The sequence below is a fragment of the Oryctolagus cuniculus genome, chromosome 19 (assembly GCF_051225735.1).
Source record: "Oryctolagus cuniculus isolate XC-2025 breed Fujian yellow rabbit chromosome 19, ASM5122573v1, whole genome shotgun sequence".
NCBI classification, from domain to species: domain Eukaryota; kingdom Metazoa; phylum Chordata; class Mammalia; order Lagomorpha; family Leporidae; genus Oryctolagus; species Oryctolagus cuniculus.
In genome coordinates, this window is record NC_142885.1 from 56,007,813 (window position 1) to 56,023,546 (window position 15,734).

General features: G+C 47.6%; 2 protein-coding genes across 4 annotated transcripts in view; one reads left to right on the forward strand and one right to left on the reverse strand.

Annotated features, from left to right (window-relative positions):
- LOC138847046 (uncharacterized) overlaps window positions 1-14,612 on the reverse strand; it is a 58,045-nt gene extending 43,433 nt beyond the window's left edge. The window contains exons 1-2 of the mRNA XM_070064669.2: window positions 14,501-14,612; window positions 10,983-11,111 (exon numbers count right to left, since the gene is read on the reverse strand). Of these exons, the coding sequence (XP_069920770.2) occupies window positions 10,983-11,024 (42 nt within the window). The 5' untranslated portion in view covers window positions 11,025-11,111; window positions 14,501-14,612. The remainder of the gene's footprint in view (window positions 1-10,982; window positions 11,112-14,500) is intronic.
- A 29-nt stretch (window positions 14,613-14,641) lies between these two features.
- The window catches only part of RRN3 (RNA polymerase I transcription factor RRN3), a 48,955-nt gene continuing 47,862 nt past the window's right edge, over window positions 14,642-15,734 (forward strand). Inside the window, exon 1 of one of the 3 annotated variants that reach the window (XM_008257804.5) lies at window positions 14,642-14,863. In XM_008257804.5, coding sequence (XP_008256026.1) covers window positions 14,775-14,863 — 89 coding nt within the window. In that variant the 5' untranslated portion in view covers window positions 14,642-14,774. The remainder of the gene's footprint in view (window positions 14,864-15,734) is intronic. The other 2 variants (XM_089321604.1, XM_002711743.6) reach the window with 2 other exon arrangements.

The following is a 15,734-nucleotide window of genomic DNA, read 5'->3' on the forward strand; positions in this document are numbered from 1 at the left end:
GAAACCACAATTAGAACGGCATAATGGCTAAATGAAGCAAGCAGTCACAAAAAAACATGCCGTGTGAATTCGTTAATATGTTGTACCTAGAGTGATCAGATTCATAGACAGGTGCTGCAGGGAGGGTGAATAGGGAGTTGGTTAGTGGTTCCCCATTAAACTGTACAGCATTTCAGTTTTGCAGGATGAAAAAGTTCCAGAGATGGATGGTGGTGCTAGTTGTACAACAAAATGATTGTAGTTGACACTACTAAACTGTGTACTTAAAAATAATTAGATAATACAATTTGTTAACACATATTCGATCACAAAAATATTAGATTAAATCAGCAATTTGTAAGCCATATGCCATTTAGAAATTTATTTTTTAATAAAAAAAAGCCTGCAATGGTGAGCTTCTATCTATATAAAATGCAGCAGGTAAGCACTGTTATTTTGTAAGTCTAGAACTGCAGTTAGGAACCAAGAGAAATGTCAACTTTAATGTACTAAAGCATAAAGGACATCGTAGAAGTGCATGTGCCGGAAACCACAGAAAAGCCTTTTGTTGTGTAATGGCTAATTGGTACTAGTATGACTGGATTTTGTCTTGGGGTAAATAGAGGTATTTCTTAAGACCTGTGATTACTGAAACTCAGGTGCTGCCTAAAGCAGAAAATGGTCACTGCAGAAGAAAAAGAAAAAACTACTTTAATCTTAATGAATACAGATGTTTACGTATTTTTTAACAAATTTATTTATTTTATTTGAAAGGCAGAGTTACAGAGAGGCGGGGGGCGGGTCTTCTTTTTTTTTTTTTTTTTTTTTGACAAGCAGAGTTAGACAGACAGAGAGAGAAACAGAGAGAAAGGTCTTCCTTCCATTGGTTCACCCCCAAAATGGCTGCTATGGCTGGCGCGCTGCACCGATCCGAAGCCAGGAGCCAGGTGCTTCCTCCTGGTCTCCCATGTGAGTGCAGGGCCCAAGCACTTGGCCCATCCTCCACTGCCTTCCCAGGCCACAGCAGAGAGCTGGACTGGAAGAGGAGCAACCGGGACAGAATCCAGTGCTCCAACCGGGGCTAGAACCTGGAGTGCGGGCCACAGGCGCAGGATTAGCCTAGTGAGCTGCGGCGCGCCAGCGATGTATTTTTAAAATATCATTCTGGGGGCCAGTGCTGTGGTATAGCAGGGCCATCCTGCACTGTTTTCCCAGGGACATTAGCAGCAAGCTGGATCTGAAATGGAATAGCCAGGACTCAAACTGGCACCCTTATGGGATGACAGCACAGCTGACGGCAGCTTAACCTGCTGTGCCACAGTGCCAATCCATTTTTTCCAACTTTTTAAAACAACATTTTTACTGGATGGACAGATTTTAAAGTGCAATTATTTGACTAGGTAATTTATTTCTATATTATAAACTGTTAAAAGCAGGGACTGGCATTGAGGCGCAGCAGGTAAAGCCGATACCTGGAATGCTGGCATATCATGTGGACACTGGTTCATGTCCTGGCTGCTCCCTTCCCCCAATCCAGCTCCCTGCTAATGGCCTGGGAAAGCAGTAGATAATGGCTCAAGTGTTGGAACCCCCGCCACCCTTCTGGGAAACTAGATGAACCTCCTGATTCCTGGCTTTGGCTTGGCCCAGCCCTGGCCATTGTGGCCATCTGAGGGAGTGAACCAGTGGATGGAAGATCTCTCTCTCCTCTCTCTCTTTTAAAAGATTTATTTTATTTATTTGAAAGACAGAATTACAGAGAGAGGGAGAGACAGAGATAGAGATCTTCCGTCCACTGGTTCACTCCCCAGATGGCCGCAATGGCTGGAGCTGTGCCGATCTGAAGCCAGGAGCCAGGAGCCAGGAGCTTCTTCCAGGTCTCACATGTGGTTGCAGGGGGGCCGGCGCCGCGGCTCACTAGGCTAATCCTCCGCCTAGCGGCGCCGGCACCCCGGGTTCTAGTCCCGGTCGGGGCGCCGGATTCTGTCCCGGTTGCCCCTCTTCCAGGCCAGCCCTCTGCTGTGGCCAGGGAGTGCAGTGGAGGATGGCCCAGGTGCTTGGGCCCTGCACCCCATGGGAGACCAGGAAAAGCACCTGGCTCCTGGCTCCTGCCATCGGATCAGCGCGGTGTGCCGGCCGCAGCGCGCCGGCCGCGGCGGCCATTGGAGGGTGAACCAACGGCAAAGGAAGACCTTTCTCTCTGTCTCTCTCTCTCACTGTCCACTCTGCCTGTCAAAAAATAAAAAAATAAAAATAAAAAAATAAAAAAAAAAACATGTGGTTGCAGGGGACCAAGGACTTCACCATCTTCCACTGCTTTCCCAAGCTGTAACAGAAAGCTAGATCAGAAGAGGAGCAGCCGGGACTCGAACTGGCATCCATATGGGATGCTTGCACTTCAGGCAGCGGTGCAAGCCACTGCACCACAGTGCCACCCACCATAGATATAATCCTAAGAATATAATGATGTGGGGCTGGCGCTGTGGCACAGTGGGTAAAAGCCCTGGCCTAAAGCTCCAGCATCCCATATGGGCGCCGATCCAAGTCCCGGCTGCTCCTCTTTCGATTCAGCTCTCTGCTATGGCCTGGGAAAGCAGTGGAAGATGGCTCAGGTCCTTGGACCCCTGCACCCGCATGGGAGACCTGGAAGAACCTCTTGGCTCCTGGCTTCAGATCGGCGCAGCTCTGGCTGTTGCGGCCATCTGGGGCGTGAACCAGCGGATGGAAGACCTCTCTGTCTGTCTGTCTCTCTCTCTGTAACTCTGTCTTTCAAATAAATAAAATAAGGCTTTAAAAAAATGAATATAATGATATTCCTTTCCTCCCCTCTCAACAAGTTCTATTGACTGATATTAAATGTTATTAGTTTCTTCTCAGTCCTTTCATATATGGTGAACATGTACATTTCTTTTTTTTTTTTTTTTTTTTTTTTTTTTTTGACAGGCAGAGTGGACAGTGAGAGAGAGAGACAGAGAGAAAGGTCTTCCTTTGCCGTTGGTTCACCCTCCAATGGCCGCCGAGGCCAGCGCGCTGCAGCTGGTGCACCACGCTGATCCGATGGCAGGAGCCAGGTACTTCTCCTGGTCTCCCATGGGGTACAGGGCCCAAGCACCTGGGCCATCCTCCACTGCACTCCCTGGCCACAGCAGAGGGCTGGCCTGGAAGAGGGGCAACCAGGACAGAATCCGGCGCCCCGACCGGGACTAGAACCCGGTGTGCCGGTGCCGCAAGGCGGAGGATTAGCCTAGTGAGCCGCGGCACCAGCCCGAACATGTACATTTCTTACTTGTATCATTCGTGTGTGTGTGTATATATATATATATATAAAGTATTGACATAGTCAGTGTTTCTTTACATACTGTATGACAGCTTACCTTTTTCACTTAACATATATGAGGGTATTTAAAAGTCAGGAAAATGGCATTAAAAATAAATTTGGAGGCAGGTGCTGTGGAGCAGCAGACTGAGCCAGCACTTGGCATACCCACATTCTATACCTGAGTGCCTGGGACCAGAGTTCCACCTGCTACCCATGTGGGAAACCTAGACTGAATTGCTGGCTCCTGATTTAGCCTGGCCCAGCCTTGGCCATCGTAGACATTTGTGAAGAGACCAGTGGATGGGAGCTCTTTGTGTTTCTCTGCCTCCCTCCTCTCTTTCTCTTTTAAGATGTACTTACATATTTGAAAAAGTGACAGAGGGAGAGACAGAGGCAAATACACAGACAGATGTTCTGTCTGCTAGTTCACTCTCCAAATGCCTACACAGCCAGGGCTGGGCTAGGTCACACCAAAGCAAGGAGCCAAGAACTCCATCTGGATCTCCCACATGAGGACAGGAACCCACGTGCTTAAGTCACCATCTGCTGCCTCCCAGGTGCATTAGCAGGGAGCTGGATAGGAAGCGTGGGGTAGTTGGGACTTGAACCAGGCACCCTGATTTGGGATGTGGTGTTCCCATGCAGTGGCTTAACCCACTGCACCACCCCTACCTCTTAAGTAAAGTAAATAAAAATGGAATACATTTTAAAAAGAAGTCAAGCTTTCTCTCTACCTGTATTTCTACAACAACAATAGTGTTAGGTTTCTTAAAAAAAAAAAAAAAAAAGCCCATATAAATAGTAGCAGAGGCTAGACGGAGATCCCACAGAACAGAGCTTTTTCTACCAAGTCAGATAAGTATCAGTTCACTGTATTATAAACAATCTCCCTTTAAAAATCACCTTAGAGGTTTAAATTTGAACTCAGAAAGAATAAACTTTTCCCTTACCACCAGAACACCTTTCTTTTTTTAAAGAGGTAGTATGTGAACCTTGTTTTTAAAAAATGGAAAAGCGAACTAGTACTAAGAACTACACAATGAAAATTATTCCTCCCTGCCCCTAGGCCTCCATACTCCTTTCCCACATCCCCATCCTGTTAGTGTCTAGGGTATCCATGAGGAGAGTCTATGCATAACCCAGTATCCTTGTGTATGTACTTTTGTAAAAATATCAATGATAGGATATTGTGTATACTTTTCTACATTTCCCCTCTTGGTCCCCTTTTCAGCTTTCTCTAAAGTTGTTAATAGGCAAGTTAAAATCTGGTTTCTAGTTCTGGAATCATGTCTCCCTTTCTTCTTTTGTTTGTTTGTTTAAGTATTTGGACTTAGTTTTATTGTAGTTATTAAAGTCATACTTGATATTTAAGAATCAATGTGGGGCCAGCGCCGCGGCTCACTAGGCTAATCCTCCACCTTGCGGCGCCGGCACACTGGGTTCTAGTCCCGGTCAGGGCGCCGGATTCTGTCGCGGTTGCCCCTCTTCCAGGCCAGCTCTCTGCTGTGGCCAAGGGAGTGCAGTGGAGGATGGCCCAAGTGCCTGGGCCCTGCACCCTCATGGGAGACCAGGAGAAGCACCTGGCTCCTGCCTTTGGATCAGCGTGGTGCTCCAGCCGCAGTGCGCTGGCTGCGGCGGCCATTGGTGGGTGAACCAACGGCAAAGGAAGACCTTTCTCTCTCTCTCTCTCTCTCTCTCTCTCTCACTGTCCACTCTGCCTGTCAGGAAAAAAAAAAAAGAATCAATGTGTACATGTATTCTAGTCAGCACCATTCTATGCATTTGATTTCATTTTTCTGGCATAGTCAAAGCTATTTTTTAATCACACATGGCATGCTAGACAGAATAACAGCTCAATATTTTTAGAACTTGAGTGGGTTTTTTTTTTTCAGATTTATTTATTTGAAAGTCAGAGTTACATAGAGAAGGAAAGGCAGAAAGAGAGGTCTTGCATCTGCTGGTCCACTCCCCAACTGGCCACAATGGCCAGACCTGCGCTGATCCGATGGACTTGATCCAAGGACTTGGGCCATCCTCTGCTGCTTTCTCAGGCCACAGCAGAGAGCTGGATTGGAAGAGGAACAGGCAGGACTCAAACTGGCACCCATATGGGATGCTGGCACTGCAGGGGGTGGCTTTACCTGCTTTACCATAGCACTGGCCCCAGAACTGGAGTTTCCACAAAGTGATTTAGTCTATACTAAGTGCTAGCTACTGTGGAGGACACAAAGATAATTCAGTCTCTGCTGAAGTCACTTGCCTTCTCTCTGTTTCTACTATTTGCAGCAAGAAATTAAGGAACTGAGGGGAGTCCATAACCAGATAGTCAAGCCCTAAGTGATCAGGCATTGTCTGTCATTTTAAAGGTAAAAACCTTAAAAACCTATAGGTTCCTGCTGGGAAGCCTATGAATTATTTTCTTCTTCAGTGCGTCTGCTGTGGTCTGCATGTGTCCCCCAAAGTGCATATGTTGAAGCTTAATGGCCAATGTGATAGCATTAAGAGGTTGGGCCTTTATGAGGTGACTTAGGGGATTAGTAGCCTTATGAGAGGGTTGGAGGGAACCAGCTGGGCCCTTTTTTTGCCCTCTGTCCCTTCTGCCTTGTAAGGACACAGTGATCATCGTGGGAAACTCAACAGGAAGGCACCAACTTGGAACCAGCCACCAGCCCCTCACCAGACACCAAACTTGCTGACACCTTGATCTTGAACCTCTCGGCCTCCAGCTCTGTGAGAAATAAATTCCTGTTGTTTATAAGTTATCCAGTCTCTGGTATTTTGTTATCACAGCATGAATGGACTACGATAATATCCATGTCTCTGTCTACCTCACAGGTCAGTTTTCACCTGACTCCAACTACCAAGTATCCCAGTATATCTCATATTATGGGAAAAGAGTGGGCAAGTACTTCTGTTATTTAATGAGAGCCTCCTGCCTTATACTCCATGACATACTTTGTAGTTTGTGCTTTGTGTGCTCTAATCCTCACATAGCTCTAATATAGTTTAAAAAATAAGTAAATAAATAAATGGATAAGGAAACTGAAGTGCTGAGAACATAAGGCATTTGCCCAAAGTAACAGACTAAACAACAGAGCTGGAATTTGAATCCTTCTCTGTGTGACTGGGTTCTAAGCACTGGAATTCTATCAGTGAAACCAATGAATTTCAAATATAAAAACATTTCAAGTTTCATATTATTAAATGTGGTTACTGACCCTTCCCCCACTTTCCCCCATTGTACCAAATAAATGTAAAGACTCTGTCCCTTTTAGTCACCTGCACAAGAAAAGTGTTTTGACAAGTACTAAATATCAGACATTACTCGAGTGTAATTGCACACTTAATGTGGCATAACCAAGACTTCCAAAACTCTGTCCACAACCCAGTGGGAATTTTCCTCCATCTTAAAGTCTGCTGTAGCTTCACTTTACTGGACTATGATGCTCTCCTGCACTGTACTCATGATGGTAGCAGGCAAGGAATGAAACCAGCAAGTTCATGGACAGTGTATATGCTGCAGAAATGCTCCACCAACAGCCACATCATTGAGACCAAAGAGCATGCTCATCCAGATGAATGTGGCAGAGGTCGACAAGGTCAAAGTCAGGTTTAACAGTCAGTTTAAAACCTGAGCTGTTTGCAGGGGGCACCACTGACAGCATCTATGAGTCAGATCACTCCATTCTCCTACTGGCTGAAGTCAATAGTATTGTGTCAAAGAATTTTTTTTTCAAGTTTTATTTTCTTACTTATTTGAAAGGAAGAGTGACAGAAAGGGAGAGAGAGAGAATCTTCTATCTACTGGTTCACTCCTAAATGCTCATAACAGCTGGGGTTGGGCAGACTTAAGCCAAGAGCCAGGGACTCCATCCAGGTCCCCCGGTATATGCTAGAGAGCCAAGTAGTTGGGCCATCACCTGCTGCCTCCCAGGCACACTGAAATTGGAGACAGGATTCCATCCCAGGCACTCTGATATGCGATGTGAGCATCTTGGCCAATATCTTAATCATCGTGTCACAACACCCACCTGTCAAACTTTGGTTTGGAGAGAATCAAGTATGTGAAGTATTTGTTTATAAATAAATGCTTAAAAGCCAAAGAAGGGGCTGATGTAGTGCACTGGGTTAAGCTACAGCCTCTGAAACCGGCATCCCATATGAGCACTAGTTCGAGTCCCAGCTGCTCCACTTCTGATGCAGCTCCCTGCTAATGTGCCTGGGAAAGCAGTGGAAGATGGCTCAAGTACTTGAGCTGCTGCACCTACATGGGAGACCTGGATAGAGTTCTAGGCTCCTGGTCTCTCTTTTACTTTTGGAAAAGTAGAACTGAGAATAATTAAGTCATAGCCGGCGCCGTGGCTCATTAGGCTAATCCTCCGCCTTGTGGCACCGGCACACCAGGTTCTAGTCCCGGTCGGGGCGCCGGATTCTGTCCTGGTTGCCCCCCTTTCAGGCCAGCTCTCTGCTGTGGCCAGGGAGTGCAGTGGAGGATGGCCCAAGTACTTGGGCCCTGCACCCCATGGGAGACCAGGAGAAGCACCTGGCTCCTGGCTTTGGATCAGCGCGGTGCGCTGGTTGCAGCGCGCCGGCCGCGGTGGCCATTGGAGGGTGAACCAATGGCAAAGGAAGACCTTTCTCTCTGTCTTTCTCTCTCACTGTCCACTCTGCCTGTCAAAAAAAAAAATTCTCCTCTTAAAAAAAATAATTAAGTCATTATTTCAGTAGTAGTCTGGTTTGATCAGCCTGAGAAAGATTACTTTTCTGGTTGTTTCTGAATTGGGCTGAATGAGTTGATTGAGCTGCTATGTAACCCTGTTAGCAAGGTCACATCATATTGCTAAGACTTTCTTTCTCCTCTGTTACAGAAATAACTTATTGTTAAATCATTTAGTGTGGGGACATAGACAATGATTGTCCATCCACTGGTTCACTCCCCAAATGCCTGCAGTAACCAGGGCTGAGCCAGGTGAAAACCAGGTGTCTGTACCTTCATCTAGATCTCCCATGTGGGTGGCAGGGAGCAGGTAGTTGAGCTATCATCATCTGCTGCCTCTCAGAGTGCACATTAGCAGGAAACTGGAATTGGAAGTGGAACCAAGACTCAAACCCAGAGTCTTGGATATGGGATCTGAGCGTCTCTAGCAAATGCCCTGTTAAGTACCGTATCACAGGTCTGGTGCTGTGGCATAGAGGATAAAGCCGTCACCTGGGGTGCCAGCATCCCATATGGGCTCTGCTTTATGGTCATTTAGGGAGTGAACCAGCAGATGGAAGACTTCTCTCTCTCATTCTCTGTTTCTCCCTCTCTCTGTAACTCTGCCTCTAAAATAAATAAATTTTTTAAAAAATACTTTATTTGAGAGGCAGAGTTAAAGACAGAGAGAGGAAGAAAGAGAAAGGTTTTCTATCTGCTGGTTCACTCCCCAAAATGCTGCAATGTCTGGAGCTGGGCTGATTCTAAGCCTGGAGCCAGGAGCTTCTTCTGGGTCTCCCACACGGATGCAGGGGTCCAAGGACTTGGGCCATCTTCTAGTGCTTTCCCAGGCCATAGCAGAGAGCTGGATCAGAAGAGGAGCAGCTGGGAATAGAACTGGAGACATATGGGATGCCAGAGTCACAGGCAGAGGTTTAGACCACTGTGCCACAGCACCAGCCCCAAACAAACAAAAAAAATTTTTTTTGGACAGGCAGAGTTAGACAATGAGAGAGACAGAGAGAAAGTTCTTCCTTCCATTGGTTCACCCCACAAATGGCCACTACAGCTGGCGCGCTGCGCTGATCTGAAGCCAGGAGCCAGGTGCTTCTCCTGGTCTCCCATGGGGTGCAGGGCCCAAACACTTGGGCCATCCTCCACTGCCTTCCCGGGCCACAGCAGAGAGCTGGACTGGAAGAGGAGCAACCAGGACAGAATCCGGCGTCCCAACCGGGACTAGAACCTGGGGTGCCGGCGCCGCAGGCAGAGGATTAGCCTAGTGAGCCACGGCGCCGGCCAACAAACAAATCTTTAAAATAAATGAACAAATATTAATTCACTTCTTTGAAATTTTACTTCCACTCACCTTAGATTTCTGCACCTTTGTATCTTACTTTACAAAGGACTAACAGGGCAATTTTAATATAAAGGAAAGATGAGTATTTGCATCCCAAGAGAATTCCCAGGTTTATTTCAGGGGCTCCAATGTGGGCTGTTTTCTCAATTGACCCTCTTCATCTCAGCCACCAGCACCTCCTCCCAATGACTATCACCTCCACCTTGGACAGTTGACTAAAAGCCCAACAGATGGCCCCATTCTACTCTTGCCATGGACCTTTGCACATCCTTTTCTCTTTGCCTTCAAGAAATTCTCCCTTCACAGCCTTCTGACACCTCCTCACCCTTTTGTGGTTCTCAGATCTCAACTCAGTTATTCCTGTGACCTTTCCGAAGAGGTGACTTCTGCCCATTATAGAACCACATAGGTGCAGTATGAACTCATCCCTCTGACAAGTGTTGATTGAGTTCCTGGAGAGCACTGGACCCACATTTGGCTAATGAGAAATTCTTTCTTGGTGCCTTGTAACCACTTGTATCCTTATCTTTTTCTGCTTAAGCTAGCTCAAGTTCGTGTCTGTGGCTTGCAAGCAAAGAGACTTAAGCCAACATGACTACACCAGGGATGGTTGTAAAATTCATCTCTGGGAGAAGAATGCTCTTTTTAAAAAAGTTTAATGGGTCTCCTGGTATATGAAAGTAAAACAAAAATTCACTCTGGAATAAAGAAGCTCAGAACAATTACTAACAACTGTAACAAAAGGTGGTTAAAGGATGGCTATGGCTGTGGACAAGCTAACTTGTTAGTGTTGCTTTGGATGTGTGTGTGGGGAGGTGTAGTGAGGAGGTGTCTTTATTTTCTTTTATTAGGCTGGAAACAAAAGAAAACAGGTCTGTGGGGAAAGGAGTGTTTTATCCTAGCAAAAGGAGTTGTCCTGTGCAACCCAGTGACTGATGAGAGACTCCCCCAAAGAAGGTACGCAACCAAGGAACACCACCACTGAATTATTACGCTATTTAGCTTTATGCTACTTGTTACATTATTCTTAGGGTTCCATTTATAAGATTTTTAAAAAATATGGCAGCCTAGCTTTAACTGTGCTTTGTGAAAATAAGCAGCCATTTTCAAACTTTAGGAGAAGGTATTGTTGGGAGCATTTATTGGCATGGCCTCTGTGGAAGGTACCATCTCCTGCATACCTGCCAAGCCAATACTTCCACCCTGGAAAAATGCTTGCGCACACACACATCGGGACACTGTATAAGAATAGTCACAGCAGTAATGCAAATAGTTGGGGGTGGGAAAGAAAAGAAAGAAAATAACTTAAATGTTTGTGACAGGGAAACAGATAAATCACAACATATTCATGTAATGAACTACACAGTAGCAGAAAAAATAAACCACAACCACATACAACAGGGATGGAATTAGAAGGATAATATTGATTGAAAACAAGCAGCAGTATAGTAAAGCAATTTCCATTTTATAAAATTCAAAGAGAAGCCAAAGTATTTTTTCTTTTTTACTATTTAGTACACTGCTTAGGAATATATGTATGTGGTAATTATATAAAGGAAAGTTATAAGTTTTTTGAAAAAGTCTTTGTGAGCTAGTGTGCAATTATTTCCTCTGCCTTTGGTGCTTCCTACCTGAAACAACTGGACTGTTTCCTGGTGTGTTCTATGAAGCATGTCAGAAGGAGTTGTCACACAAGGTGGTTTATTTGCAGCAAATGTGGAGGCCGTGGGGAATAATTTCCAGATCCCGAAGCCCTGACTCTATGAACAGGAGGAATGGACATCTGTTATTTGAAAGGAAAACGAATACATAAAAGTTCTTGTTCTCACCTGCATATATGACTACAAGTCCACACAGCAGGCACAGTTCAGAAACACGGGTCAACACAGGTTGCTATTATGCTAATAACACCATGCTCTTTCTCAAAGAGCAGAGGTTGGCTTTTGACTCGGCCGTTAAGTTGTTGCTTAGGGTGCCTGTCTGCCGTATTGGAGTGTCTGGTTCCAGTCCTGGCTACCCTGTGTCAGCTCTAGCCGCCTGCTGATGGGCACCCTGGGAGGCAGCAGGGCATAGTTCAATTGCTTTGGTGCCTGCCACTTGCATGGGAGACCCAGACTGGGTTTCCAGTGCCTGGCGTTGGCCTGGCCCAGCCCTGGATATTGCAGGAGTTTGGGGACTGAACCAGCCAATGGAAGATCTTTCTCTGTGTCTCTCTGCCTTTCAAATCAAATGAAAAAAACAGAAAAGATTTATTTTTAAGGTAATTTATTATTAAATGAAGAAGTCATAAAGCAAACCAGAGTCAGACAGATGTCAAAGGTAAACTTAAAATATTTTTGTCATATACTATATGGTATTTCCTGAGATCAGAACCAGGCAAAGAAATCCTAAAGTACTCATTCAAATCGCGTCTTCCTAAGGGGTCTGTGACTGGACAAGAAAACAACTCTTTCCTGGAAAAACAACTCATTCCTATTCCATGCAAGCCATAAGTTAAGAGACAGAGCAAAAAGCTTTTTAATTCACACATAAACTGTCTCCCAGATACACATAGGAGTGTTTGTTTTTCAGGAGTTTAAAAAAAAAATCACTGCTTCCGCCTTGCACAGGAACAGGAATCCCCTCTCAGCTGACACCACGGGTTCTACACAGCAGTCGCCTCCCCACAGGATTGGAAATTACATTGCCTGCTTACCTGACCACATCATGAAATCAGATAGGAAAATCTATTCTTGTCCATCAGTGCTGTGTAATTCGCTCTTCCTAATGCAGAGAGCACTTGCTGCTCTGGGGTGGCCACGGGGTCTCCAGTGCCGCCCTCATGGGTCCCTGCTGAGCCTGGCCTTGCCACCCGGCCGCTGGCTGCAGGTGGATTCTGTGCTAGGGGATGGGCACAAAGCAGCAGTCGGCAGTACCATCAGCCTAGGACCCCAGAACAGGGCTCTCTCCAGGCCGCCAATGACTTCTAAAAGAGGCCATTATCATCGCACCTGCTTTCAATGTAACCCAAGTGCCCACTGTTGGCTCGAGGCTACCCAGAGACCTGCCAGTTCTGTCAGGGCAGACAGAAGCTGGAAGACAGTCTCAGAAACCGGGAGCCAGCGGGACAAAGAGCTACCCAAGCTCCCTCACCGTGTAGCCCGTGACATCACTAAGATGTATTCAAAGGAAACATGTACAGTTTGTTCTTTCCAATAGTGGTGGGGAAAAGCCATCTGCTACTTGCTCTACTCAAACACGCGAGGATCACCAGGACGGTGAAAGAAGCCAGAGAGGTGAGTGGGGTGTGAGGCAGGAGAGGGGGCACTGCCCCACTCACCCACCCTGCACCATCCTGGGGCCTGGTTGCCCCTGCCTCTGCAACCTGCTGAGCTGAATTCACAGCTTCTCTGGGGGCGTCCTCAGGGCACACCTGACTCCACTTCCGCTATCCAGGGCTCAGAAGAAATGGGCAGGGGTGGGAGCTGAACGCTGACGCTGCTCCCTGTCCTGAGTTCACTCGGTTTAACCAGGAGCAGGGGGCAGATTTCTTTGCATTTGGACTAGAGCGATGGCGCTGGCAGATTCTTCAGCAATTGTTTCACCACCTAAGTCCAAAGAGCGAGCCAACCCAGGCACTTCCTCCAGAAGACGCTGAACACATAACACATGGACAACCACAGCCTCCCGGGGGGCAGCCGGGCTTAGGTGCTGCAGATTGATTGACTTATTTATTTATTTATTTATTTATTTATTGACAGGCAGAGTGGACAGTGAGAGAGACAGAGAGAAAGGTCTTCCTTTGCCGTTGGTTCACTCTCCAATGGCCACTGCGGCCGGCGCGCTGTGGCCGGCGCACCGCACTGATCCGAAGCCAGGAGCCAGGTGCTTCTCCTGGTCTTCCATGGGGTGCAGGGCCCAAGCACTTGGGCCATCCTCCACTGCACTCCCTGGCCACAACAGAGAGCTGGCCTGGAAGAGGGGCAACTGGGACAGAATCCGGCGCCCCGACCGGGACTAGAACCCGGTGTGCAGGCGCCGCAAGGCGGAGGATTAGCTTAGTGAGCTGCGGCGCCGGCCAGATTTATTTATTTATTTATTCACTCATTCAGTCAGTCTTATTTATTTGAAGGACAGAGTTACAGAGAGAGGGAGAGATAGAGAAAAAAGAGGTCTTCCATCTGCTGGTTCACTCCCCAAATGGCCACAACAGCCAGGGCTGGGCCAGGCTGAAGCCAGGAACCAGGAGCTTCATCCAGGTCTCCCACACGGGTACAAGGGCCCCAGGACTTAGGCCACACTCTGCTGCCTTCCCAGGTGCATTAGCAGGGAGCTGGATCTGAAGTGGAGCACCCAGGACTGAAACTGGTGCCCAAATGGGAGGCCGGCATTGCAGGCAGTGGCTTATCCCTTTACACCACAATGCCAGCTTCCAGAAGGGGATTTCACACATGGAAACAGTATGCTTAGTTACATGGAAATCCCCGCCCCTTCAAAAAAAAATAATAAGCAAAGGAGCCCACTGGATACTTAATACCCCATCTGTTCAAGCATTGCTCTGGCAGTAAGGTCTGGACCAGTGCAGGGTAGTGGGGGCTGCATCTTTCCCTGGAATACCAACTGAAAACCTGACAGACAATTTTGGAGAACATCAGGTGCTCTTAGGGTCTTGAAACAGAAATGCCACAATAAAAACGAGCTGTTGATGGGGATGAGTAGGTGACACTGGGACATTGCTGTTTGCCCAACATTCTCTGGCTGCTCTACAGCTGTGAGGGACTAAATGGAAGCCGCAGAAAGAGTTATTGACTTCACACTGTTTCAGCATAGAACTGTGCTCATAAACCTGCTGCGGGGGGGTTCCATAGTTGCCAAGAGTTTTAACATTTCCCCTCCTAGAGGCAGTTGCTCCTGTCCCGCAACATCCTGGGCAGCCACGCCTATGTCTTTGGGCTGTCCGTGAGGATGTGCACTGGGTAAACAGCCTCGGACCCCGGGTCACAACGCCGAATTTTAATCCCCTTTTCTCAGTGAGGGTTAGGGTAAATCACAGGCTCTCCCGTTTCTTCCGTTTGACTCCAGAAAACTAACACTCCGAGGAACCCAGCCGCCGCTTGGCTCTCCTTGGGAGTTCCCGCCCTCCCTTCTTCCCGGAGCCCAGCTTCGGTACCTCCCCTCCGCCGGGAGCAGAGGATGCGCTTAGTCCGCTCGGCCGTTCTGGGCGGAGAAAGTCCTCCAGGAAGAAGGCGGGGCTAACGCGGGCGGAGTTGGGGAGGCAGCTTGGGCGGCGCTCTAGCCCGCCGAGCTCAAGGAGCGCTCTCTCAACGTGGGGTCCTGATTGGCTGAAGGCCCGCTGCTCGCACACGCCTCTTCCGGGACAGGGCGGTAGCGGGAAGGCGCCCGACTTCCGGCGCGAGGCGTCGCAGTCAGGCTTGTCCGGCCCAATGGCGGCACCGCTGCTTCACACGCGGTTGCCGGGGGATGCGGCTGCTTCTACCTCTGCGGTCAAGAACCTGAGTGCGTCGCGAGCTGGGTGAGATTCGGGTCGCTTCCTTATGCGCGTCTGGGACCAAACTCCAGGGCCGGGTTTGGGGGGAGCAGATGTGGAGGGATCTGAGACAAAGCTAATGGAGTGTGTAGGAGGTGGGAGGTAGAGGGGCATCGTAGGTTCTGAAGAGCGAGACCGTTCCTCGTAGGCATTGCAAGTAAAAGGGATCTGGAAAAGTAGGGCTGTCAGTGTGCACGGTCCCCATTCTCCCCATCGGGCCCCTCAGCGTCCCAGCCCGGGTACTGCGTTGTCTTCCCTCCCGCTTCTTCTTCCAGGTGAGGAAGGGACTCTCTGGCCTGTTTGGGGTTTCATCTAGATGCTGTCACTGATGGCAAATTGAATCCTAAAACCTTGTTTGAAATCTGTTTTGACGCTCCTGTGTGTTTAACCGTCTTAATCTTGCTCAATCTTGAAAGTCCCAACCTCCATAAAACACTTTGAGGTTTAGCTTTCGGAGTCTTTAGAAGGATGCTGCGTCCCTGCCCCAGTCATTGCTGTTTAAATGAAGCAAACCTCGTAAAACACTAATATGCTGGCGAGGATGTGGGGAAAAAGGCACACTAATCCACTGTTGGTGGGAATGCAAACTGGTAAAGCCACTATGGAAGTCAGTTTGGAGATTCCTCAGAAATCTGAATATAGCCCACGACCCAGCCATCCCACTCCTTGGAATTTACCTAAAGGAAATTAAATTGGCGAATAAAAGCTGTCTGCACCTCAGTGTTTATTGCAGCTCAATTCACAATAGCTAATACCTGGAATCAGCCTAAATGCCCATCAACAGTAGACTGGATAAAGAAATTATGGGATATGTACTCTATAGAATCCTATACAGCAGTAAAAAAAAATGAAATCT